The 25,149-nt window shown below is 45.8% G+C and overlaps 1 protein-coding gene across 11 annotated transcripts in view; it reads right to left on the reverse strand.

Annotated features, from left to right (window-relative positions):
* The window catches only part of RUFY3 (RUN and FYVE domain containing 3), a 735,957-nt gene that overhangs the window by 292,922 nt on the left and 417,886 nt on the right, over positions 1-25,149 (reverse strand). For all 11 annotated transcript variants that reach the window (XM_069626287.1, XM_069626282.1, XM_069626286.1 and 8 more), the window contains 2 exons: positions 1,635-1,700; positions 785-854 (listed from right to left, as the gene is read on the reverse strand). In XM_069626287.1, coding sequence (XP_069482388.1) covers positions 785-854; positions 1,635-1,700 — 136 coding nt within the window. The remainder of the gene's footprint in view (positions 1-784; positions 855-1,634; positions 1,701-25,149) is intronic.

Here is a 25,149-nt window from a genome sequence, read left to right on the forward strand (position 1 = left end):
ATTAAATCCATAAGCAAAGTGGAGACTCTTGGCACAGCAATACCACCTATTGAATATGCAATTTGTCCTGCCCTCTTGGGATTAGGTGTTGGGATTAGGTGTAACATTTGTGTATGACATATTTGTGGTGTTATTTTTTGTAAATGAATAACAAATGGCCTACGTTGATGCAGGCTTTGTATAAGAAAGGACACAGTGAAAAATTCAGGCACTTCCCTTCTCCACTCTCCATGAAATACTGGTTGTGGATGAACCTGAAGTCCGCTCGAGTGTATGATATGCGCAAATTAAATGTCACCTTGGAATTTTGAAACTCTGTCTCAGAATGCTCCATTTTGTTTGAATTATAGCGCTTAGAAGTCCGAGTCTCTAATCGTCTCCATCACTGATGCTTCACAAACTTTCACCCACAACAAGGAAACAACGTGACCCTCCTTATTTTACTATCTCTGGGCGAATGGATGTCTGACCAAATTCAGAAGGCGTTTTACGGGCAGAGCAGTCACAACAGATACTGAATATATTTCATTGTCATCTTTTTCACCCAGAAGGATGGCATAGAGCTCCATGGGTAATCGATGACCGGTGAAATCTTATTGTAGCTATTACTGTAAACCAATAAATGAGCGTGATCGGACAGCTCCACCATATATAATTTCACCCATGCTCCAACATACTTTGAAAATTGTCTGGAGCGTACATTCACGTTTTTATTTTTAACAAGTGTTTGGAAAACTCACTTAACAAATCAATAGTAACATTTGTGGGGTTATGTTTGATTTACCTCTTCCGTCAGTTTAGTGTTCGATTTTTCTAAAGCATCCACCTTTGCCTGTAGGTTATTTACAGTAGCACTGTCATGAATAAAAAAATGTGTTATACTTAGTCAAAGGCACAATTATAACTTATAATACATTAGAAGATTTCAGGTACTGTAAAATATGAAACAGATCCCATGTTGTATTAAGTAAAGAGAAGTAGAAACTGGTTTTAATATGCTACTGCATGCTAAACTCCTGATTCCTAGCACTGTAAGACTAACTGGCTTTTCATTGACCTATGAAGGAAGAGTCAGCCTCTACTGGATTTTAAACGTCAGACTGCTGTATGCATACAAATGTCTTGGGTGAGAGCTGGACTCACTCAATGTACAACAAAACAGTATTGCCAACGATAAACAAGCCTCCTCTACAATCTTCATCTACTCCTGAATGTTCACCAAAGAGAACTTTGTATCCTGGGGCTCTTAGCCCCAAACCATATACGAACAAGCTTGTCTGTACTTCCCAGTAAGCAACTTGGTGTTCACTAAACCCACAATGGCCCAAGCACAAGAAGATTAGGGGATTCCTATTTTCCACTGAAGAAAATCAATTTCAAACTAAGATTTTATGCAAATTCTCAAATTAAATGCAGTAAAATCATGTTAAGAGTTATGCCTTTAGAACTCATTCTGAGATTTTGCTTGCCATTGCTGAACTGAATGCCTCTTTAACATTAGATTTCCTCAGTAGAAACCTGCATACACATTGCTCTGCTTGTCTCTAAATTCAGACAAACAATACTATAAAAACTGCTTTAGGAATGGTCCAGAATGTATCACAGACGTCCACAGGAAAATATATGAAAGTTACCTTAACTGTCTGTTCAGTTCTTCTACGTAATTCTTCTGGTCGAGAATGGCAGTAATTTGTCCATCTCTGGAGGATGAAAAGAGAAGCGGATTTAAAATTTCGATAGCTAATGTTCAAATGAAATCTTGTGTCAATTTCTATTCGAAGTATTCATTTATATAGTGCAACATGCAACCTATAAATCTTTCTCTCTCCATTTATTTATTTAGCATTTTTAGCGCGCGCCAAACCAGTAGGTATCTGGGCGCTGGAGAGCAGGTAATACACCTACATTACAGGGTTACAACAAGCATCCATAGGAAAAAATGTTTGGGCATAAATCATATTACGCATATTTACAAACATAAAATATTTACATATACATTTTTCCGTCAGTACATAATCAATAATATTTACATGTGCAACCTTATTAACATAGGTAATACGCAAATGAGGTAGAGCAGATATATTCATAGGAGCGTATTGTGTAGGATGAGACTGAGCATTTAAGGCACAGAGGATACATACACATTGGAGGTGAGGAGCTAGGCAGTTTTCTGCGGAATGAGGTGTGGGACGGGTCAGATCTAATGTCTAGAGCTTTGATCTTCCAACCTTTCGCTGCCACAACTGGGAACCGGTAGCTAGCACACTTTGCGTCTGATTTCAGAGATATGTTCTCTTCTTGGTATGTTTAGTGCTGCTCGTAGGACGTTGTTTTGAGTGAACTGTAGTTTTTTAATGCTGGTAGTCGAAATAACGGCCATGAGGATATTACAATAGTCGAATTTCGACAGAATGAGGGCCCTTGCTAAGATTACGCAGCTGTCTGCAGATAATTAGGGTCTGCAGGCATTAATGAGTTTGGCAGTGTATGCTGTTGATGAGATTATGGAGTTAAATTCTCTTGCGAAGATTAAGGAAGAATCCAACTACACGCACAACGTTTTAACTTCTTTCGAGATGGCAATGGTATTTCCATCTATTATGAAGTGTTTGTATTTGGGGTCAAGTTTTTTTTTAGGTGTGTTTGGGTGCCTACCAGGAGTAGCACAGTGTTGTCGTCATTTAGAAAAAGTTCATGTTGGGCCATCCAGGATTGCATCATCTGGTACATGTCGTTTAAGATTGAGGAGTAAGTTTTGTATTCTCCAGTTAGGTGGATTAGAATCAGCATATTGTCCGCATAAATTGCATAGGATACTCCACGTTCATCAAGGCGGTCGAATAGCAGCTTGGTGAATATGTTGTAAAGCGTTGGTGACAAGCAAGATCCTTGAGGAATCCCGCAGAGAACTGGGGCAGGGGTGGCGTTAGCTAGGTTTAAGAAAACTCTCATGGTACGCTCGAAGGAATGATTTTATCCAAGCAATGGCATTGGGTAAGAAGTGTGCAACAATGTCCAGGTGTTGGCACAGTATTGTATGATGTACTAAGTCAAATGCCGCAGAGAGGTCCAAGAGATGTAGTATGGCTAGATTTCCATTGTCAATTATGGTGTCCATTTTGGTTTTTTAGGTCGAGGAGTGCAGTTTCTGTCCCGTATATGGGTCGGAAACCTGATTGGCGTACACCCAGGAGATTGTTATTTTCCAGTTGTTCCTCGATCTGGAGGTAGGCAGCGCGGTCAAGGATTTTTAAGAGGAAGGGGACTGTCATGATGGGACGGTAATTGGTAGGGATGCTGGGGTCAAGGGATGGTCTTTTTTTTTTTTTTATAAGCGGGAGGACCCAAGCTTCTTTAAGATTCTTAGGAACTGTACCTTGTGAGAAAGAATTATTGATGAGAGAAGTGATTAATGGGGCGAGTTCTGTGACACAGTCTTTTATGATGGGGGCAGGGCATATGTCGCCTTGACGGTTTGAGGCTGGAGATGATTTTGATGACCTGCGTAGTGGAGACTGGCCTAAATTTGAAAGGAGGGGGTGAAGGCTCTCTCGTGATTGGTGGGTCGGTGTTAATGGCTGACAGTGCTAACTTATTTTTTTTGTTTGCAATTTTGTTTTGGAGCATAGCTATTTTGTCAAGGAGTGCATGCTGTATGTTAACCCTTTAAGTGCCATGAGTATTTCCCCCCCAGTGCCTAGGTTGCTGTAGGGGGTGAGAGAAAATAAGCAAAAAGGGCGAAAATGTTGGGTTTTTTCCAAAAATGCCAATAAAATGATGTACAAAGAAGCCTGTGTTTTTTTCCTTGTAAGAGCTAAGAACAAATGGTTTGCTGTGCTGAGTTCCCCAATTTCCCGGCTTTCAAGAACAGGTTGAGTGGAAACAAAAAAAAAATATTTTGATGTGGTTATCAACCGTTTTGTGAGAGGTAGGCGATTTTGGCCATATTTGCTAATTGGACATGCATGGACGGAATGTAGAAAAAGGTAGGAAAGCCGAATTGGAAGACAGAAAGGCATATATTTCTGAAAAGTAGACAAACTGCCAAGTTTAGGAAGGGGTGATTTGCGTAGGTCAGGCAACAACTAGGTAGGGGAAACTGCCATAGATTGGGGGAAAAGCGGGAAAATGACCAAAAAAAAGGTATGTGTTGGACATGGTTGGCTTGGTACGGCAATCGCTTCTATGAATTCTGAGAAAAGCAATGCTCTGCTACATTCCCCCGACTCTTGCAGTTGGGAAAGCACACATTTTTTGTAGTGTTTTACAAAACAAGCATTACCACAAGCCAAACACTGAGCCATGGTACACAGAGTTTTATGCTCACGGCCTGAACAGACGCATTTAGCATGTGTAAATCGGGAAAACCAATGTGGTGAGGAACGGCAAGCATCCATTTTTTGAAAGAGCACAGGCAGACCTTTTCAAGGGTAGGTGACTTGTACAGGATACAAAAGTGTATGGTGCCTAAAGCAGCGACTAAATGTAGGTCACATTTGGGAAATTAAAGGGTTGTGTGACAAAGGGCACAAGCAAATGGGTCAAATCGTTATGAAAACCACACAAACAACAAATGTTATACCTTCCTGCGTTCCCACAGGTGTCCCGATGAAAACAGTACCTCACATGTGTGGGTGCACCTACCTGGGTGCCAAGGGGAAAGCCTAAAACACAGGTAACCCCAAGTCTGTTTTCACACCTGAATTTGACACTTTCTCCAGACAAGCGCAACATACAGATATGATATGCCTCAGGTGTCCAAGCCACCAAGGAAAACAGGGAACCCCATGAATTTCCGAAAAGAGGACACCCGTGGGAATCCGCAGAGGTATGATTTGTGCAAATCAGCCCAGAATTTATTACCCAGACACCCGCGCAAAATCTGAAATGTGGGGGAAAAAAAGCATTTTCCGCACATTTCACTCGGCGCACCCATCGAAACACGCCGCCAACACACGGCCTACTGTCCCGCGTTCCCACAGGTGTCCCGATGAAAACGGTACCTCACGTGTGGGTGCACCTACCTGGGCGCCAAGGGGAAAGCCTAAAACACAGGTAACCCCAAGTCTGTTTCAACACCTGAATTTGACACTTTCTCCAGACAAGCACAACATACAGATATGGGCCTCAGGTGTCCAAGCCACCAAGGAAAACAGGGAACCCCATGTATTTCCGAAAAGAGGACACCCGTGGGAATCCGCAGAGGTATGATTTGTGCAAATCGGCCCAGAATTTATTACCAAGAAGCCCCGGCAAAGTCTGAAATGTGCCGAAAAAACCCACATTTTTCACTTTATCAGGGGTTCTGGGTAAAACATTCTGGTCCGCTTTGCGCAAGTTGGACCTCTGTGCGTTCACACAGGTGTCCTCTTTTGGGAAATGCATGGGGTTCCCCGTTTTCCTTGCTGGCCTGGACACCATATGCCCAAATCTGTAGGTTATCTCCCCAAACCCTTTTGTGGTCATCCGTGGGTTATCCTTTTCCCTTTGCGGCTAGATTGGTGAACCCACACATGTGAGGTACTGTTTTCGTTGGGACACCTTTGGGAACGCGGGAAGGTATGACATCTGTTGTTGGCAGTGTGTTTCGGTGGTTGAGCAGAGTGAAATGTCTGAAAATTGTGCGTTTTACCCCCAAATTTGGAATTTGCTGGGGGTTCTGGGTAGTAGATTCTGGGCCGCTTTGCGCAAGTCAGACCTCTGTGCATTCCCACTGTTTTCCTTGTTGGCTTCGACACCCTAGGCCCACATCTGTAGGTTGCCCACATGAACAAATTGTGCTGTGGCGAAAGGCTTGGGCTTACCAGCGGGTTACCCTTTTCCTTTTGCGCCCCAAGTAGGTGCACCCACACATGTGAGGTACCTTTTTCGTCGGGACACCTGTGGGAACGCGAGAAGGTATGACATCTGTTGTTGGCGACGTGTTTCGGTGAGTGGACACAGGGAAATGTCTCTGAAATTGGCTGGAAATGCAGACAATTCTCAGACATTTCGCTCAGGCCACCCACCGAAACACCGCCAACAACACATGGCCTACCTTCCCGCGTCTCCACACGTGTCCCGATGAAAACGGTACTTCACATGTCTGGGTGCACCTACCGGGGGCGCAAAAGGAAAAGGGTAACCTACTGGTAACCCCAAGCCTTTCGCCACTGACCATTTTGTTCATGTGGGCAACCTACAGATTTGGGCCTAGGGTGTCGAAGCCAGCAAGGAAAACCGGGAACCCCATGGATTACCCAAAAGAGGACACCCCTGGGAATCCACACGTGCCAAATTGGAGGGGCGGCCCATCTCATGTAGCCCACCCCAGGGGCAGATAAGGGGGGGGCTGTCCTGCACTCCTCCCTGGGCTCAGGTGTCCTTTCCTAGGAGCAGATATCTGGTCCCAGGGAGGGCTGCATGACATGGCACCAACTCCATTGCGTTGGGGGGTGGCGGGTTCAACGCCCCATCCCGTTGGAAAATTCCCTGACCCTTTTGTTTACGAAACTTGCCTTGGCGCAGAGGGGCACATTGATGTGCCCATCTGGCCCCGGGGTGCCCAAACCTTACTGCCCCACCCACTGGGGGGCCTGTCCCACCATTTTTGGGCGCCCTCTCTCCCCTCACATTTGGGCACCCCTGCGCCAGATTAGCACACCAATGTGCCCCTCTGCGCCAAGGCAGATATAGTAAACAAAGAACACAATTCAAAATGGCAGGCTGCCCTTTAGCGGGGACAGAGGGGTCCCCTACACCGCTGTGGAATTTTCTACTGTGAAAGGGGGTGCACCTCTCCACCCCAATTGGAGGGGTGGTGCATCTCATGTAGCCCTCCCCTGGGGCAGATAAGTGGGGGGGCTGTCCTTCACCCCTCCCTGGGCTCAGGCGTCCCTTCCTAGGAGCAGATATCTGGTCCCAGGGAGGGCTGCATGACATGGCACCCACTCCATTGCAGGTGGAGGAGTCCCATTAGAAAATTCCCCGTCCCTTTGGGGTGCCCCACAGCCCCCCCTAAAATGTGTTCCACCATTTTCCATTTTCTTCTTTGTTTACAAAACTTGCCTTGGCGCAGAGGGGCACATTGGCGTGCCAATCTGGCCCCGGGGTGCCCAAACCTTACTGCCCCACCCACTGGGGGACCTGTCCCACCATTTTTGGGGGCCCTCTCCCTCCTCACATCTGGGCACCCCTGCGCCAGATTGGCACACCAATGTGCCCCTCTGCGCCAAGGCAAGTTTCGTAAACAAAGAAAAAAATGAAAAATGGTACACTACACTGTAGGGCGGGCTGAGGGGCACCCTAAACCGCCAGATAATTTTCTAATTTAATGGGGGGGGTGACCCTCTACCCCCCCACACCAAATGCAGGGGGGCATCTCATTCAGCCCTCCCTGGGGGCAGATGCCCCTTCCTAGGAGCAGATATCTGCCCCCAGGGAGGGCTACAAGGGGTGCCCCCATTTCCCCTTGGGGAGAGGGCCACCCCCCCCTTTTCTGTAAAATATATCCCTGGTGGCTAGTGCCTCCCCACTCCCACTCAAAATTCCCTTTTTGTTTTTGTGCTTTTCCTTTTTTATTTTGCCCCCTTCCCTGGGGGCAGATGATCAGCCATCTGCCCCCAGGGTTGTACACATATGTGCCCCCATGCTTTGGGGGCCGGGAGGGGGCGAGGGCTGCTTACTATAAGCAGCCCCCACTTCCCCCCCCCGCATTCAAAGACATCCCTGGTGTCTAGTGTGCATTGCTGCCCGCGCATCGAGCGCCCTGCGCCCAATCCGCGGGCAGCAATGCTGTCACACAGGGTGTCCTTGGAAAGGGGAGAATCTCCCCTTTCCAAGGACACCATTTCCGAAAAAATCCCTGGTGGCTAGGGCACCCACACCTCCTCCCCCCTTACCATCACGCATTCTTTTTTAAAAAACAATTTTTTGCCCCCTTCCCTGGGGGCAGATCAGCCATCTGCCCCCAGGGTTGTACACATATGTGCCCCCATGCTTTGGGGGCCAGGGGGGGATCCCCCTCCCCACCCCAAGTCACAAACGGATCCATGGTGGTCCAGTGGGTTGCTGGTCACGGATCGAGCGCTCTGCGCTGATCCGTGACCAACAATGCCTCATATATGTGGTGTCCTTGGAAAGGGGAGTACCTCCCCTTTCCAAGGACACCACTTTTTCCTCTATCCCTGGTGGCCTAGTGGCCTCCAAACCCCCATGCTTTGGGGCCACGGGGTGAAGGGGGGCTGCTTACCTAGTAAGCAGCCCCCCCTCCCCCACGTCACAAACAGAACTGTATTGATCCGGTGACATTGCTGCCCATGGATCGCGCGTCCTGCGCCCGATCCGCGGGCAGCAATGCCACACAATAGGTATCGTTGGAAAGGGGAGAATCTCCCCTTTCCAACGATACCCACCTCGATCTCTGGCTTGAAATACAGCCGGAGATCAAGGCGGAGAAAGGTGAACACTCACCTTCTGTTTTCACCGCAGCAGCCCGAAATGACTGCTGCAGTGAAAATTATGTTCACGCCGACATGCTTTACGCATGCTGACGTTAAACTGAAGGTAATCCAGCCCCCTGGCAGTGAGGGGGGACCTTCCCCTCACATAGCCCGAGGGTTGGATTATAGTTTTGAGCGATCCCCGCTTTGCAGGGATCTCTCAAAACAAGGTGCCAAAAAGGACGAGCTATTTCGTCCTTGGCACTGTGCATGCACTTCCAAGGACGAGATATCTCGTCCTTGGCATTTAAAGGGTTAACACACCAGGTTTCATCTTTCTAACAGGTATCGGGTGGGCTGGTACGAGACTCAAGTTCCCTCAGGATGGTGAATAATTCCTTACTGCTAGATTTGGCGTTTGCTATGCGCTCATTGTATGTAGCGTTTTTAGCTAGCAGTATTGCTTGTTGGTATTTTTTGGCGGAGGAGATGAATAGATCCCTGTTCTTCGATAGTGAGGCTTTCCAAGTTGATTCAGCGTCTCGTTTAATCGACCTAAGATTCTTGAGATCAGGTGTGAACCAGGAGTTCAAGTGAGCTGTCTGTTTTGGTTTGCGAAGTTTGAGTGGGGGAATTTTGTCAATGCTTGGAGGATGGTGGCGTTGTTTTAGCTCCACCACGGCTGAACGGTTGGCGTGGGAGTAGGTACCTTCAGTGATGGGGCCCAATAGAGGGAGAAGGTTAGTGTGTTTGATGTTGCGCATGTTTCTTGCACGGGTAGTTGGGGTTAAGTGTGGAACAGTTTTGTGTTGGATTTGTTTGGGGATAGTGAATGTGATGATGTTATGGTCTGACCAGGGGCAAGGGGAATTAGTCATAAGGCTGGTTGATACATTTAGGTCGGCAAGCCAGTCTAGGATGCGGCGTGTGTCATGGGTAGCTTGTTCAATATGTTGAGTAAGTCCAAGAGCAGCCATTGTGTTTTGAATGGTCGTGGCATTGGGATCTAGACTGTCAGAGGCCAAGATTAAAGTAGCCTAAGATGATGATTCTAGTAGATGGTTTAGTGTTTTTTTGAGAGTAGTAGAGTTATGTCCTCATCAAAGGTTTGTAATGGTCCAGGTGGTCGGTATATATGATATGATTTGCATGGTGGTAGTTGCGGTATTGGGGTAGGATTGTTTGATTGAGAGAAGTTCCCCAGATGTGAAATCTTGCGCATGTGTTTCTCTGATGAAAGGTCAGATTTAGTGATCAGGGCAACTCCACCTCCTTTGGTGGTGGTTCCATCTTTTCTGCAAATTGTGAATCCTTCTGGTATGGCTAATGAGAGTGCAAGGCCTGCTGCAGGGTGCAGCCAGGTTTCTGTGACCACTAGGAGTTCAAGGTGGTTGGTAGTTATGAGGTCAGATATGTTGAGGGCATGTGCTAGGAGTGATCTAGCATTTATGAGACTGCCTTTGATGGTAGTTTCGCTGACGGTGGTAGCTGGGGTGTTGTGTGATGGGGAAAGGGTGGTGTGGCTCAATGCATCATTGGGCACGGTGGGATTGCTAAGCGTTGGAGTGATGTTGGTAGGACCGGGTATCAGTTTAGGCTCAGTGGCCGTAGTAGGTTGTTGGTTCCATCTGCTGGGTTTGGGTTGCACAATCAATTTTGGGCTAGGCGCGATCAATTCATGGTTATGCATGGTTAATTCAGGGCTGTGCCCAATCAATTTAGAGCTAGGAAAGAAATTCAGGGCTAGGCAGGGTCAATTCCAGGCTGGGCACAATCAGTTCAGAGCTGGTCATAATGAGTTCAGGGCTAGGTACAGATAGTTTAGGGCCAGGCATGGTCAAATCAGGGCTGGGCACAATCAACTCCGCGCTGGGCACGATCAACTTCAGGCTAAGCACACATAATTCAGGGCTAGGCACCATCAATTCAGGGCTAGGCACCATCAATTCAGGGCTAGGCACCATCAATTCAGGGCTAGGCACCATCAATTCAGGGCTACGCATAGTCGAATCAGGGCTAGGCACCATCAATTTAAGGCTAGGCAGAATCAATTTGTGGCTAGGCACATTCGATTTTGGGCTAGGCATGATGAATTCGGGGCCAGGCATTGTCAGTTCGGGGCCAGGCATTGTCAATTCGGGGCCAGGCATTGTCAGGCACAGTCAATTCGGGGCCAGGCACAGTCAATTCGGGGCCAGGCACAGTCAATTCGGGGCCAGGCACAGTCAATTCGGGGCCAGGCACAGTCAAATCGGGGCCAGGCACTGTCAAATCGGGGCCAGGCACAGTCAAATCGGGGCCAGGCACAGTCAAATCGGGGCCAGGCACAGTCAAATCGGGGCCAGGCACAGTCAAATCGGGGCCAGACACATAATAATTTAGCAATTATATTGTGCTATGCATCCTCAGGTATCCGAGCGCTGCTTATTATTACCCACGGTGTGTGGTGCTCCTTTATCGACCTCGGAAGGATGAAAGGCTGAGTTTGGCCCTGCTGGGATTCGAACCTGCGTCAGCAGGCTCTGCACAGATGTCAAAGCATGCACTCTACTCACTGTGCTATCGGACCAGCATATCGGGGCCAGACACATTCGATTTGGGGCCAGGCATATTCGATTTGGGCCAGGCACACTCAAATCAGGGCCAGGCACACTCAAATCATGGCTAGGTATAGTCATATTAGGTCTAAGCACAATCAAATCAGGGCCAGGCACAATTAAATCAGGGCCAGGCACAATCAAATCAGGGCCAGGCACAATCAAATCAGGGCTAGGCACAATCAAATCAGGGCTAGGCACAATCAAATCAGGGCTACGCACAATCAAATCAGGGCTAGGCACAATCAAATCAGGGCTAGGCATAGTCAGATTAGGTCTAGGCACATTCAATTTAGGACTGGGCATAGTCAAATCAGGGCCAGGCACAATCAAATCAGAGCTAGGCATAGTCGGATTAGGTCTAGGCACATTCAAATTAGGGCTGGGCACATTTGATGAGTTGAGGGCTAGGCGCAGTGAGTATAGGGCAAGATGGATTACAGTCAGGGATAGTCATAATCAGTTCATGGCGTGAATTCTTGGAATGCATGATGTCCGTGGGTTTTGTTGTAATAACGAATTAGGCCTACTGGCCATGTTGCAATCATGGAAGCTTGGGCAGGTAGAATACTCTGGAGGTGTAACGTGCATTGCATTGAATGAGCAAATGAGGGATACTTCGGACGGAAGCATACCTTTGTTGTGGTGAGCAAAGGGTTAAGGAGTATTTCCGGGCAGCAACGCGTTGTCTTGAAGTGTTGCTTTGTATTTTGGGTGGAAGCTAGCGGGTTCGGCCGTTAGCTGGTGCGTTCCAGAGCTGTGTGGAAAGGTCTGCAATGTAGGCGACTTGCTGGGAGGTTGTGGGGGCAAGAAAGTACCTGCAGCGTCGCTGTATCCCTGTGGAACACGCAGTTCGCTTTCCGGTTTCATTGCAGTTGAAGCACACGCAAGCAAACAAACATTGCCTGTAGTTGACGAGAGCGGCCGTTGTGAGCAGGATCCCTATTTCGCGGGGTAAGTGCGGCGATGTAGCCTTCAGGGTGAGTCGTGGGCTGGTAGGTAGCATGCATTGCATCAGAAATAGTTTCCGGTATCTTGTTTTGCTGCAAGTTAGTTTTTGGGCATATAGTTACAATGGCTGTAGCCAGCATAGGGCACTTCAGCTTTCTTTGCGAATGGGAGTTGATTTTGATGTTATAGCTTGTGAATGGTTGAGTTGGATTGTGTGCAATGGGGGATGTAGGATCCTTGGTAGCTAGCGTGCTTTGGTATAACATTTGCATATTGTTATTATGTGGATGCTGTGTTGGAGGTTTCTGAATGTACTTGAAGCGGTTTAAGCGTTGATAGGCCATATCTGTCAGGCGGGATGCGGTTAGCGTTCTGCAGTGACCTGTGGACCCTTCATCTCGAGTGCAGGGGTATGATTTAAGTGGTGAAGGCCTGGCAGTTCTCAAACCCAAACGCGCAGTACGCTGGGCGTGTGTGGAAGTAGGGGTGGGTGGTGTAGAAGTACAGTTGTGGGAGCTTACCTCATATGTGTCTGCACAGGTAGCTGGTGAATTGTCCAGTTGTGCTGGTAATAGGTTGAGCAGAGTGTCCATGCCTTCATTGGCCTGACAAGGCCAGACAGGAAGCAGCATTGTGAGTGTGCCTTTGGAGGGGGCCGGCTTCGCCAGCCCGCTTGTCTCCATTGGTCCACTTGTAGGATGCAAGGGCCAATCACACAGGATGATGAAGGCAGGTAGTTTAGAAGGCAAAGGTGTGAATGCCAAGGTGGCAGCCATCTTTACACCACTTTCCCTTCTCCCTTCCTTGCTGTTTGAATCTCGCATTCCGTCTGGATTTCGCATTTTGTCAAGGATACTTGCTTTGCAGATGGTGCTTGCAGGCTGTAGGCTCCTGGGTGCAGTGGAGGTCATGGCAGTTGCAGTTCTGTTTAGTTTTGCTGCATTTCCAGCAGGCAGACTTGCTCCACACAGGGCCCCTGGTACTGCTGTTGTGGGTGCTGGATGGTGCAATGGCCGACAGGGCCAGACAAGAAGCAGCCTTGTGAGTTTGCCTTTGGATGGGGCCGGCTTCGGCTGACGGCTTGTCTCCATTGGTCCACTTGTAGGATGCAAGCGTCAATCACACAGGATGATGAAGGCAGGTAGTTTAGAAGGCAAAGGTGTGAGTGCCAGGGTGGCAGCCATCTTTACACTACTTTCCCTCCCCCTTCCTTGCTGTTTGAATCAAGCATTTCGTCTGGATTTCATATATCTAAAACGCTTAAGTATGTTTCCGTACTCAGCTGATGCAATTTATCAGTGTTAGGTTCCCCTCTGCTGTCCAAATTGCAAAGTGTACCTCTGTGTGCCCTTCCAATTCAACAACAGCTATCATTTTAACAAACAGAATGAGCACTTTTCTACACATTCACCTTCTACTATCGCAAACATTCAGAATAATTTCAAGTTACTTCTTTCCACCCCCACTTCTTTTCACACAGGGCACGGCGGTTCCAGTGTCAATGAACAGTTAAATACTGGCTCAACGTTTCAGTCTCTAAAGATCGAAATGCTGTAGGACGAATTCCTCATGAGCTAAAACTGAAAGTAGGTGCTGTAATTATGCTAATACGCAATCTTATGCCATCACGGGGATGCTGCAATGGAACAAGTTTGACAAGTACGAGTATAGAAAGACACATTATAGAGGCCCGTGTAATTGATGGAACTTCAATACTGCTCTTATACCGCACATACCTCTCATTCCATCTGATAGAAACATGCCTTTCAAATTCAAAAGAACAGTTACCTAAACGTTTAGCCTTTTCAATGACCATTAATAAGTCACAGGGACCCAAGACCCTTCCTGGAAGCGATTAGTGGCAATTCCGATATTTAAGAAGGGGGACAGAAGTGACACTATGCATTACTTACCGATATTGACCTTTAAGATATGCTACAAAGGCATATGTAATGCTGGGAACAGCTACTATGTCATGAATTGCATTATGTACCTAGAATTTCAAAAGCTCAAAACGTCATGCCAGATTGGCCTGCAGCCACATATGGAATATTCCTATTGATGTTGGCAGTGATGCATTTAACAAACAGAATATTCCTATGGGCATGAACAAATTAAATATTCCTGTTGACAGATACATTTCACAGACTGACACTACTGACTTGGAAAGCCTGGTCTTTTGGCCAGCCTTGTCTTTTCAAACAATTGAAAATATATAAAACATAACTGAATATTTCAAAATACATAATAGGGTTAATGTGATCACTGGAAGACAAAAAAAGATTGGTGCGTTTAAAATAAATTCAGTTGCGTCTTTATGTGAAAAGCACATGCTAAGAAGAGGTCAGAGCAAAAGGTTTCACGTCTAACATGAACGCTTGCAAATTGTTTCTCAAAACAAATGAGTTCCATGGTTTGATATAATGAGTGCATGATCATATATCATTGTTATTCAAATGTAGCAGCAGCAATATTTGTTCAACAAAATAATTATTTTGGAAAGATTTAATTGCACACTGCAGAACAAAAACAACCTGGGCTGCAAACATACACAATGTTTATGTGAACAAATAAGGCCAACCCTCAAGCTAACAAATCAATCAAGTTCGAATGTTTAATTAGGAAAGACTGACGGCCAAAAATGATTTGCTATGATTAACAAACACCATATTTTTCAAACATGCTAGTTCACATGCAAGAAACCGATAAGGACAAGACTGGCTTAATTTCAAATGTAAACAAACAAGATGGCCAGTTCTACTGATTACATAAATGATAATTAGAATTGGACTGGCTAACTGGGAAACGGGGAGTATGACTTTGCTGTTATAAACCAGCTGTTCAGACAGTTGTAAAGGAGTTCCTGACATTTAATCAAAGGCTAGGACACTGGGCCACAAACAGACAAGGCCTGGCAGAAACTACTGAACCACAAGATCCTGACCTGCCTGGGTAAGGAGACAAGTACAAACTAATGATTAGGCCAAGACTATAATTGTAGCATAGGAGCAAAAAATACACTGTGGCAATTATTCCAAATTCTTATTTGTAATGCTTGATTCAGTAATTTGGAGGCTAAATTACACAGCTAAACTGCCTTGGAAACGAGCAGAAAACAGCTTTCCTATGCCTACACTCAGACAGGAAGCTGCTCATGGGCCTAAGAATGGTCACTTTGCCAATTTTCTACATTCTATGATTGTCAGGTACTATTTTGGTGGCTGAAATAAGCTATTTTTGCCCATTCTTCCAAAGTATAATTTACCCATGGAAGGACCCTAGAGGGACACCATCATGCATTTTGGTTAGGTCAATCTTCCCAGTGCCGGAGACGCACTGAGTTTAGGGTGCTACTGAGTCCTGGCACAGTCTCCATATATAACTTGTATTTCCCTGTGTACTTCTTTATGTAAACATAAGTGGATCCATCTAAACACAGAGGCAGGGCATGAGGAATTCTTTACCCGTCATCTTTTGAATCCATGGCTCTAGATCGCTTTTAAGTTTTTCTTAGTCAACTATCCATAGAAGCCATGGACTTGACAAATGAGTTATCAACCCTTACACCGAATTGAATATCTAGAGGTTGGTCTGTATAATGTCAGTATGATTTTAAGTTTTACTGGGCCACAAGGACTACACACACATTGTTGCTTGGTTGTTGGTAGTTTTAACACTTTGAAAGTGAATAGAAAGGTAAGACATTGGGCATCTACTCAACCACTATATTGCCAATATTAGGAAATCTATATTGTTTATTTATTCCATTATTAATGCACATATATTATCTCTACAAGAGAATGAATATACATAAATGCTTAACAAAACTGTGAAAGCATTATTAATGTCTACGTAGGAGTATAAAATACAGTATAATACAAGTGCAAACACTTGTTGGTAGACCCACAACAACATTGCTATTCAATAGTAGGCATGTCAGTTGCTCAGGGGTAGTAGTTTCTCTGACACTAAAGCGCAGAGACCCAAGTTTCTCCAGAACCCTGCTTTGGGTACAGCACTGTTCTCTGCTGCAAAATCTGCCACAGCCTCAGGTGGTTATTTAGACTGCAATTGGGGTGGAGGTTAGGCTCTGGCATGCACTGAACGATGTAAATTATAACATATCGCAGACTCAATTTACTCCACATCAAAATGCTGTAATTTTCCTGAGTGCCATTAAGAATCATTTTGAACTACAGCCCAACAAGCCCCCTCAGGTATTTTCTTAACAGCAGAACACCATAATCTGAAGTGATTTAGGTTAAGTAGATTTATCGAAAATGCCACAGCTTCTAACTGACTTACTGTTCAGATGAATTTCAAAAATAAACCCGGAATGGGGCCTAGTGCCCTAGTCATCAGTTCCAAAACATACTTTTCAGGTAGGCTTACTATTGGATTGGACTATGCCAAAGGTTGCAGAGTTCCAAAAGTCCCCACTACACTAAGAAAGGCTTAGGGGCAGATCCAAGACTAGACTACCACAGATCTGAGTCAGGAAAGGGAGATGTGGCAAGAACTTTACACCCATGTAACCCTGTGGAGAATGGGGGTGGGTGGAACAGTAAGTTAACTTACCCCCCCCCAATTCTGATTTTCCCCAGACACCACTTAAGAGGTTCCTGATTCAGTTGGAGAGATGTCCTTCTGTGTTTGGTCCAGTCGAGTGAGGCCAAGGTGCAGAGGTTGCTTTTGGGCACAGGATTCAGTTTTGGTCGCTCGCAGTACCGTATTGAAGTTCCAGAGACTGGCCAGCTGCTCACCCTTGCCACAAAAGGACAAAGACTTCTGCGGAGCTGGTGAACTCAAGAGACCTCCAAGGAGCCAAGAAGACTGATGGCAACAGGAGTCCCAATGTTCAGGCAGTGACAGACTATCTTCGGTTGGTGTATTTGTATTTGTATTTATTTATTTATAATGCGCACCAAACCCAGGGGTAGCCAGGCGCAAAGGCAGCAAGAGGGTTGCAAAACTTAGTTACATACAGTAGGGTGAGGTCCAGCTGCGGTTACAGTGCCGGACGTATCACGCCAAATAGGAAGGGTAGAACAAACACTATAAGCAGTACTATATACATATTTACATTCAATGAGGTAAGGAGCCACATGGTAGTGGCACATCTGGGCATCGGAAGGTCATTATGAGTCGAGAGATTTGAGCCAGTGGATAGTCCTGGCTCTGAACTGGTGGTAGGGTAGGTCCTCCCTGCAGGTAGGAGGAAGGGAGTTCCAGAATTGCGCTGCTTTTACTGGGAAGCTATTGTCTCCAGACATTGTACGTTTGAACCTGGGCACCAGAAGAAGGTTGGAATTGGCCGTTCTCGAGTGGCGAGAGAGGGTGGGTCTAGTAAATCTGGTGATGAGATATTGAGGGGCTGCTTGGTGGAGGCATTTATGAATCAGAGATACCGATTTAAGGAATATCCTGTCCTTGGTGGATAGCCAGTTGACAGATCTTCTGGAATTTGAGATATGGGCTTTCTTCGGGATACTGAGGGCCGCTCTAAGGTCGTTATTTTGGAGGATTTGGATTTTATTTGAGATATATTTGTTACAACCTACATATAGAGCGTTGCAGTAGTCCAACTTGGACAGGATCAGCGCCCTGGCCAAGGTGGTACAGTTGGTGGGGGAGAGAAAGGGTTTGGCTGCCCTAATGAATTTGCAAGTGTAGGAGGTGGCGGAGGCCATTGCATTCACTTGTTTGCTGAAGGTAAGGGTGGAATCTAGATAGAAGCCGAGGGTTTTAACCTCCTTAGCTACCTTGATCTTGTTATCGTCAATTATGAACGATGAGTATTTGTGGCCCAGCTTGTTGAGGTAGTGTGTAGAGCCTAGAATAAGGAGTTCCGTTTTGTCATCATTCAGGCATAGACCATGCGAGGCCATGCCTGGATGATGAGGTACACTTTATTAACAAAGGCCAAATCCTTGTCGTAATCCCCCGACAACGGGATGAGGATCTGGGTATCATCGGCGTAATTAGTGTAGGTGATACCCAGATCGTCTAGATCATCGAAAAGGGGCTTTGTGAAAATGTTATAAAGTGTAGGGGAGACGCAAGATCCTTGAGTCACGCCGCAAGTGATAGGTGTAGGGTCGGCTGCTGCTGACAATGAGAAGACTCTCATCGTGCAGTTATTGAGGAAGGATTGGATCCAATTGGTTGCTTCTTGAGAGAACAAAGGAGCAGGCCCTACGTGACCTGTGTTGGGAGCAGAAGGCTGAAAATGCAGGAGCAGGCATCTTGTAGCAGAAGTTGAAGATACCCCAAGTTCCAAGGATGCACTCAAAAAGGCAGCGACTACAGTGAGATAGACCCAGAGAAAGGTGTTCAGTCCACCGGCTGGTCGAGGGACACTTCTGAAGGCTCTGCAGGCACGGATCATCAAGCAGAGATTGAGGGTGGTTGTTTCCACCTGTCTAGGGGTTGAAGCACCAATGAGGGCCTTCTTGAGATCAGGTCAGAGGACCAAGTCTTCACCGGCACTTGGCTTGAGGAAATGCTGGTGAGCTGCAACGGTTGTCCTTTGGTTGTTAACAGTCTGGTGCACTTCTTCGTAGCAGTAATGGCTCAAACGATGATATGTCGAATGGCAGCTTGAGGAGTCCATTTATCCAGGATTTGGAATGGAAGCGCACCCAGGTCCACCACTGGCAAGGATCTGCATCATACAAATAAAATACTTCCAAGGTTGCCCCTGCAAGAACCACGTGCTCTCGCTTTGATCAATGAATGAGCTGAAGATACTTTAAACTCATCATATGTATTAAACAATTTATTTGGTCATTACTCTATCACCTTAGAAAATACATATGTAAACAAGACACTGGGTATGATCATGGAGGCATCTATGAGGTCTGATGCTCAAGTCGCGCATGTCACAAAAAACTGCCTATATCATCTTAGAATATTAAGGGCGATAAAGCCCTACATTAGTGAAGAGAACTGTACGACAATAGTCAGAGCAATTATACTACCACGGCTGGACTATGGAAACTCACTAATGCTTAGTGCAAATAAACAGTGCACCACAAAACTCCAACACATACAAAACAATGCCATCAGGATTATCAAGCAGAAACCCAAGACTGAACACATTAGTAATGACAGAAGGGAACTTCATTGGCTCAAAGTGGAAGACGGTATTGTTCAAGGCCATGACGCTGGTCCATAAATGCCTTTATGGGAAAGCCCCAGCATACCTCAAATCAAACATTTCCATATGTGTTCCAGGTCGCTCATTAAGATCTGAACACACAGGCCAAATCACAGGAGCTGCCCACAAAAGATCCAACGGAATGGGCAAGGCTTTTCCCAAATCTGCAGCTGTCAAATGGAATAGTCTGCCTGTAGATCTACGACTAGAAACTAACCTTTTGTGCTTCAGGAAAAAGCTGAAAACCCTCCTCTTCAAATAACTCCAGAACTACACTACCGTCTATATATTGTCCCGTCTCCATGTTAGTCTCCTTGTTGTCTTATGTGTCTTATGTGTCTTTATGTGACGCCCTGATACCTGAGGGCGAGCTGCGTGATACAAATAAATAAAATTAAAATAAAAAATATAAAAATATAAAATGTAGGCAGTGTGATAGAATGGGTTTAAAGTTGCCTATGCATTTTGGATGTAATCCGTCCTCAGGGCTGAACCTTTTAGTAATGATAGGTTACAGTATTCATCAACATCAGAAACATTTTTTTTAAAACAAGTGTGGACATACAGAGAAACATAAAAACAAATAGAATACGGTCAGTAAATCCAGTTGGTGTTCACATCGTCACAGTCGTTGTCAACATGTCATCACAGTATTTACCATCTGTGATGCTGGAAATGCATTGGAGGGACACAGCCTCTGAATCCTTGTCCTTTATTGCTTTTTATCATGTGTTCTGACTTGTTTTCCACACAGGAGTTCATGTGGGACTCCTGGCGGTGTGGCTCCTCCTGTATTTGGTTTGGTGAACAGACTCTTGGGATATCCTTATGGCACCCATGGGTGGGATCACGGCCCAGTGCCCCTAGTGTATGTTTTTGGGCACCTGTGTGTGGCTCACAGAGCAGGGTACGGGCTGGTGGCAGCTTCATGCTGAATTGACAGGTGCCCTGAGCGTCCTCCATTTTTGGATGCCCAGGCCCCGTCATTGGAATCGGTGGATTCCTGATGTTGACAAGATGGCCCCTGTGGCCTCTTGCTTTCCATCACCTGTTACCTTGTTTCCCGGAGTCTCGGTAAACCCAGACTATGTCCCTTCCCCCTGATTGGCTGTTGGGTGGAAGTTCCATATATGGTGTTGTTGGGAAGTCGAGGCCAGACTGGCTTGAGCCTTCCCAATGACTGTAGGTTGTGGGTACACCCGTGGGGTGGGACCTGGGTATATGGAGTGTGTGACTAAAACACATTCTGTGTTATGGTGTCTTGTATCTGGCGTTTGACACATGACTGAGACAGCCCTGCCCGAAACTGGTATGAATGCAGTGCGTAGTGCTGAATGGCAGAGTGCTTGTCCGAATCCACATTCTGTGTTGAGAGTGTCTGGATGGAGAAGAATGGCCTGAATGCACAGTGCGTCTGATTGGCAGACTGACTGCCTGAATGCCCTTCTGAGTGATTGGTTGCCTGAGTGTGACCCAGCAGAATGAATGGGAGATCAACAGTATATCTGGGGGCCTCTCACTGCTAGAAATCGTTCAGAAGCTGAAGTTGATACTTGATGCTTACTCTCGTAGCCGAGCCGGAAGAAGGTGAACCGTTGTTTCCTTCTGTGTAATCTGAAAGCTGCTGTGTCTTCAAGAACTGATCCAAGAGAGGACATGGTTAGAATTCTCCCCCGAGCTACGAGGGACCATAAGTGCCCCACTGATCTTTGCCAAAGCTCCCTGGTAGACAGACGTACGAAAGGCTGCCGACCGGAGAAGGGGACCGCCGAGGAGAACAAAGAAGTACTGGACAGCTGTCCACCGTCGACGACCGCCGTCGCAGTGCTCCCTTTGCCTCAGAACATTTGATCCAAGGACTCCCTTGTTCATCACCGTCAACCGCTTTCGTCCTGCCAGAGAAAGTCGAGGGCGTCGATGACAAAAGAGAATCCGCTAGTGTGTTTCTCGACACTTAAAGACCTCAAAGACACCGACAAAGCTTCTGAAGCCAGCCGTGTTCATGTCCCGTTCGCCGCCGCCAGAGGCCGAGGACTGGGCAAAACTTCTTCACGGACCAACACTTGCGCCTGGCTGCACAGCAGAGGCAGAAATGAACTACTAACATTTAATGCTGACACCTCAACACTAATAGACCAGGTGTTCTGTGCCATAGAATCTATGATCTATTGAGCCAACGTGCCTCCAGGCGTATGCTCTGCACGTTTGCCAGACGGCTGATTTTTCCACCGTCCGTATCACACTCAACCTAGTTCAAAGAATTTGATGTCCCACCCACATCAAATATAAGGCCTATTGTGAAGAAATCATCTGTCCTGAAGATGGCCATTACACCAATTTATGTATGGACACTTGAGACAATGTCCAATCCATCACCAGGCCGAAACATGTCGACACCTTATATCTCAACCAATGTCTAATTGTAGGCGTTGTCTGGAATTACCTTTAGGAGTATAGGGTATATTGATTCACCCATCTCTCCCTTTCTTCTTTACCCTGTGCCTTTTTTCTTTTCCTTTTCTGGTGCAACAGTTAGATACAGTCTGTATTTGCGCCTCTTTTGACACTGTTCTGATGTATTAACTGCCTTTTAGCTCTTTTTTAAAATGTATATGATTAAAATTATATTTTCCTCACCTGTCTTTGTGTTGGGCTATTTTTACAGCTCTTGGTTCATGAACAGCATGCATTGTTTTGATTGTAAAATGTTTAGCTGTTTGCTTTATTTGATGTGACCATAACTGTTCAATCCCTTTTGCTAGAGTCGAAGCAGTGAGGGGTAATCAATTCTCAGTGCCCCTTGAGGCACCTCTGTTTTTTGCACACGTTTTTTCGTCCCATTTTGAGAATTGTTCCCCCAGTAACAAAAATGTTTGGGATTTGGCCCTATTTTTCTATTAACTGTATCTTCATTTACAGGTTGCCCAGGTGGGGGGGATCCTCATACAGGACTATGCCTGACGGTAGGGGCTCAGTATTCTTCCAACTGTCTTACCAACTTGTCTTCCTCCTAAGCCTATGGTTGATATCATTTTGCTGTGTTGATTTATATGTTATTTGAACTGAGTACAACTGATGCATTTTAAGGGAATCAGAGTAATCGTGGTACCACCTAGGACTGTATATATTTACCATTTTAGAATTATCGGAGCACAAAGTGTATTATCGTGATAGTGTATATAACCTTGAACCTTATTTATATAAAGAGCTGTGGTTTTCCCTAACAGTGTGTGGACATTCCCTTTTTGGGAGCTTGGGGACTACACTGTACTTAAGAATCAGCCCGCATCACCTCCTGAGAAGCTAGGCCTTGATTGCTCGACCACGATACCAATAATAGAGAATCTTGACTGGAGTCCTCTGTGCCTCTCCTCTGCCATATAGAGAGCAGGAGTACAGACGCCACCCTCCAGTGGTTGCTTTACACCATCAAACCTCAAACACTCCATGTTCAAAACTAAATGAGAGAATAAAGAAAATCAAGATCTTCTAGTTCAATCTACACTCTGTCATGATGTAACTCAATCCGAAAATAAGCATCATACATATTCACCTGCGTCTTTAGTAGGTCCTGCTCAGTAGCCAGGATCTGTTTCAAAATCATCAGCATCTTCGTGATCAGAAATAACAATGGTGATATTTTGAGTGGGATCCTTGTCCCCCCCACCCCCAATCTGTGTGAGTATTCATATCTCAAAAATTCTGGTAATGCATAACATTATTAAAGCTCAACACATGCCTACGGGAAATATGAAGAAAATAATGTGGATACTCAAGTCTGTATGTCTTCCCAAGAGTGCCAAAAGCAGGAAATTGAAATAAAAATAAAAACGAAAATGATGATTTAAAATATAGTACATGAAGGGATACATCGCCACCATGGTCAGGCATGACGTACCCTTGGGCCAACAGAGGTGCCCAGATATGGGAAAACAATGCAGTTAGCATGTCATCATGATCCCCATGACCACATGGAGTAAGGGTTGGGTAACCTCTGTGGATCAAAACAATTTCTTAACTGAACGTTATATGTATAAAACAATTATGCAGCAATACAACAAGTGAACAAGACCGGGTGTATTAACTCCAATCTAAAAGTCTTCAAACCATAGGTGGATGCACACATTTTCTGGTGAAGAAGTCAGAACCCTGATGAATCCAATTTACAAGAAACAAAAAATGTCAATCTCTTCATTGATCCCCTATGGCGCCATAGAGTCAAGTCTATCAATCCAGTATGTTTCTCGTTGGTTGAGTCTTTTAGCTAAGTCTTCATGTGGGCTTCTTCTGGCCACCACTTCCAGTACTTGAAAATGTATTCATGCAATGTTGTGTTTTTCCTCCATCCAGTGTCGTGCCACTGCTAAATTCTTGTTCTTGGTTTGTATGCATGACCCATGTTCATTTCAGCGTTGCTGAGACTGCCTTTTCAACTAGTAGTGGCTATACAATCATTGGGCCACTGGCTACACATTCTGCCCAGCAACAAACATATGACCTGGATGTGGACTGGGACCACAGTACCAGCCCCACAGACTAGGACTTTACCTGGAAAGTAGAAGCTTCACCCATGAAAGGGCATTCCATATATTGCAATTCCAGACCCGAGAGGGCGGGAAGAAAGCCAAAAAACACATGGCCAAAGGACAGGCGAAATATCTCATGGAAGGGCCCTTCTAGAGTATATGGCATTCTTTGTGTCATTGTGCAATAAAATGTATAAATGCATGAGTAAAAAGTCAAACCCAGTAGAAAAATATTCACTGACACCAGCCCAACCTGGACACATTGCAGGTACAAAAGAAAACGATAGAAGGATACAAAGTACCCTAGCTGCATTTCCCTGTAAGGTGATGTGTACAGCTTTAAAAATGCAAGAAATCCACTAGGGGGGGGACTGTCTCAAGTACTAATATTGTTACGGACTGATACGTTTCCAGAATAATAAGAGCACAAAGCAAGGGATGTACCTCCAAAAGGTCAGGTTAGCAGTCACAACAAAGCAAAAAGAAAGGGTGTCCAATAGAAGTCTATGGGAGGCAAACATCTCAAAGAAAATCTTTCCTAGCACTTACCATATGCTAATCTGACTCCAGATTGACATTCTTAAATCTATAAAGCCATTCCTTGTATTTATACATGATTCCACAGTAGCCACTGCAGGTCTACCTGCTGGAGAAACACAGCCGCAGAGAACGCTGAAGCCGCCGGAGAACAAGGATTAGCACAGAGAGGGGAAGTGGGATACTGGGGTGCTTTGTGGCATACACTGCATGCTGAGTGAAGGCTGAGACTCACAGGGCGAACCCGGGCGATGCCAAGTACATATAGAAGGGAAATAAATAAAAGGGGTTCAAAAACTCAGTACCTGAAAGAACTGAATTGAAACCTTTGGAAGAGGTCCTGGCAGGTGAGTACACCAGGCAGCCGGTTGAGAATCTGGGACCTGCACCCAAAGTATAAAATGATTAAGCCCTGGAAGGACAGTATACCAAGTAATGTGATTGCGAGTCAGGAGACACACACCCAAGGAGAAAGAACATTGAGAAAGCCCTGGCAGGAGAGGATACCAAGCAGTGCGGTTGCGAGTCCGAGACCCACACCTAATTAGAAATAAGAGGTGCCCGAAGAGGAAAGGCAGACTCTTGAAAGTGTGAAATCCAGGGGAAGGAACCATACCCACTTGTGCTGGAAAATTGATTGGACTGTGGCGAGCCAAGCGAGTCAATGGGAGGAAAAGTACCCGTGAGTGTGTGAAGTCTAGGGGAAGGGAGCCATACCCCTTGAATTGGAGAATTGCATAATACTGGGAAAGAGAACTGGTTGAGAGCTGAGAGGAAGCGGAGATACTCAGGGGAAGGGAACACCTGACCCTCCTGAGGATTGTGAAACCCTGTGGAACTTTGATTATTTGCATACCTTTTTTAGCTTTGTGTTGGAACATTGGAAAGACTACAGATGTTCAAGTGAAAGACTTTGCTCCTTTGCACATTCCTTGAAGTTTAGCTTGTATGGGTCAGGG

Source organism: Ambystoma mexicanum, chromosome 6p (assembly GCF_040938575.1).
Source record: "Ambystoma mexicanum isolate Mex_15411 chromosome 6p, UKY_AmexF1_1, whole genome shotgun sequence".
NCBI lineage: Eukaryota > Metazoa > Chordata > Amphibia > Caudata > Ambystomatidae > Ambystoma > Ambystoma mexicanum.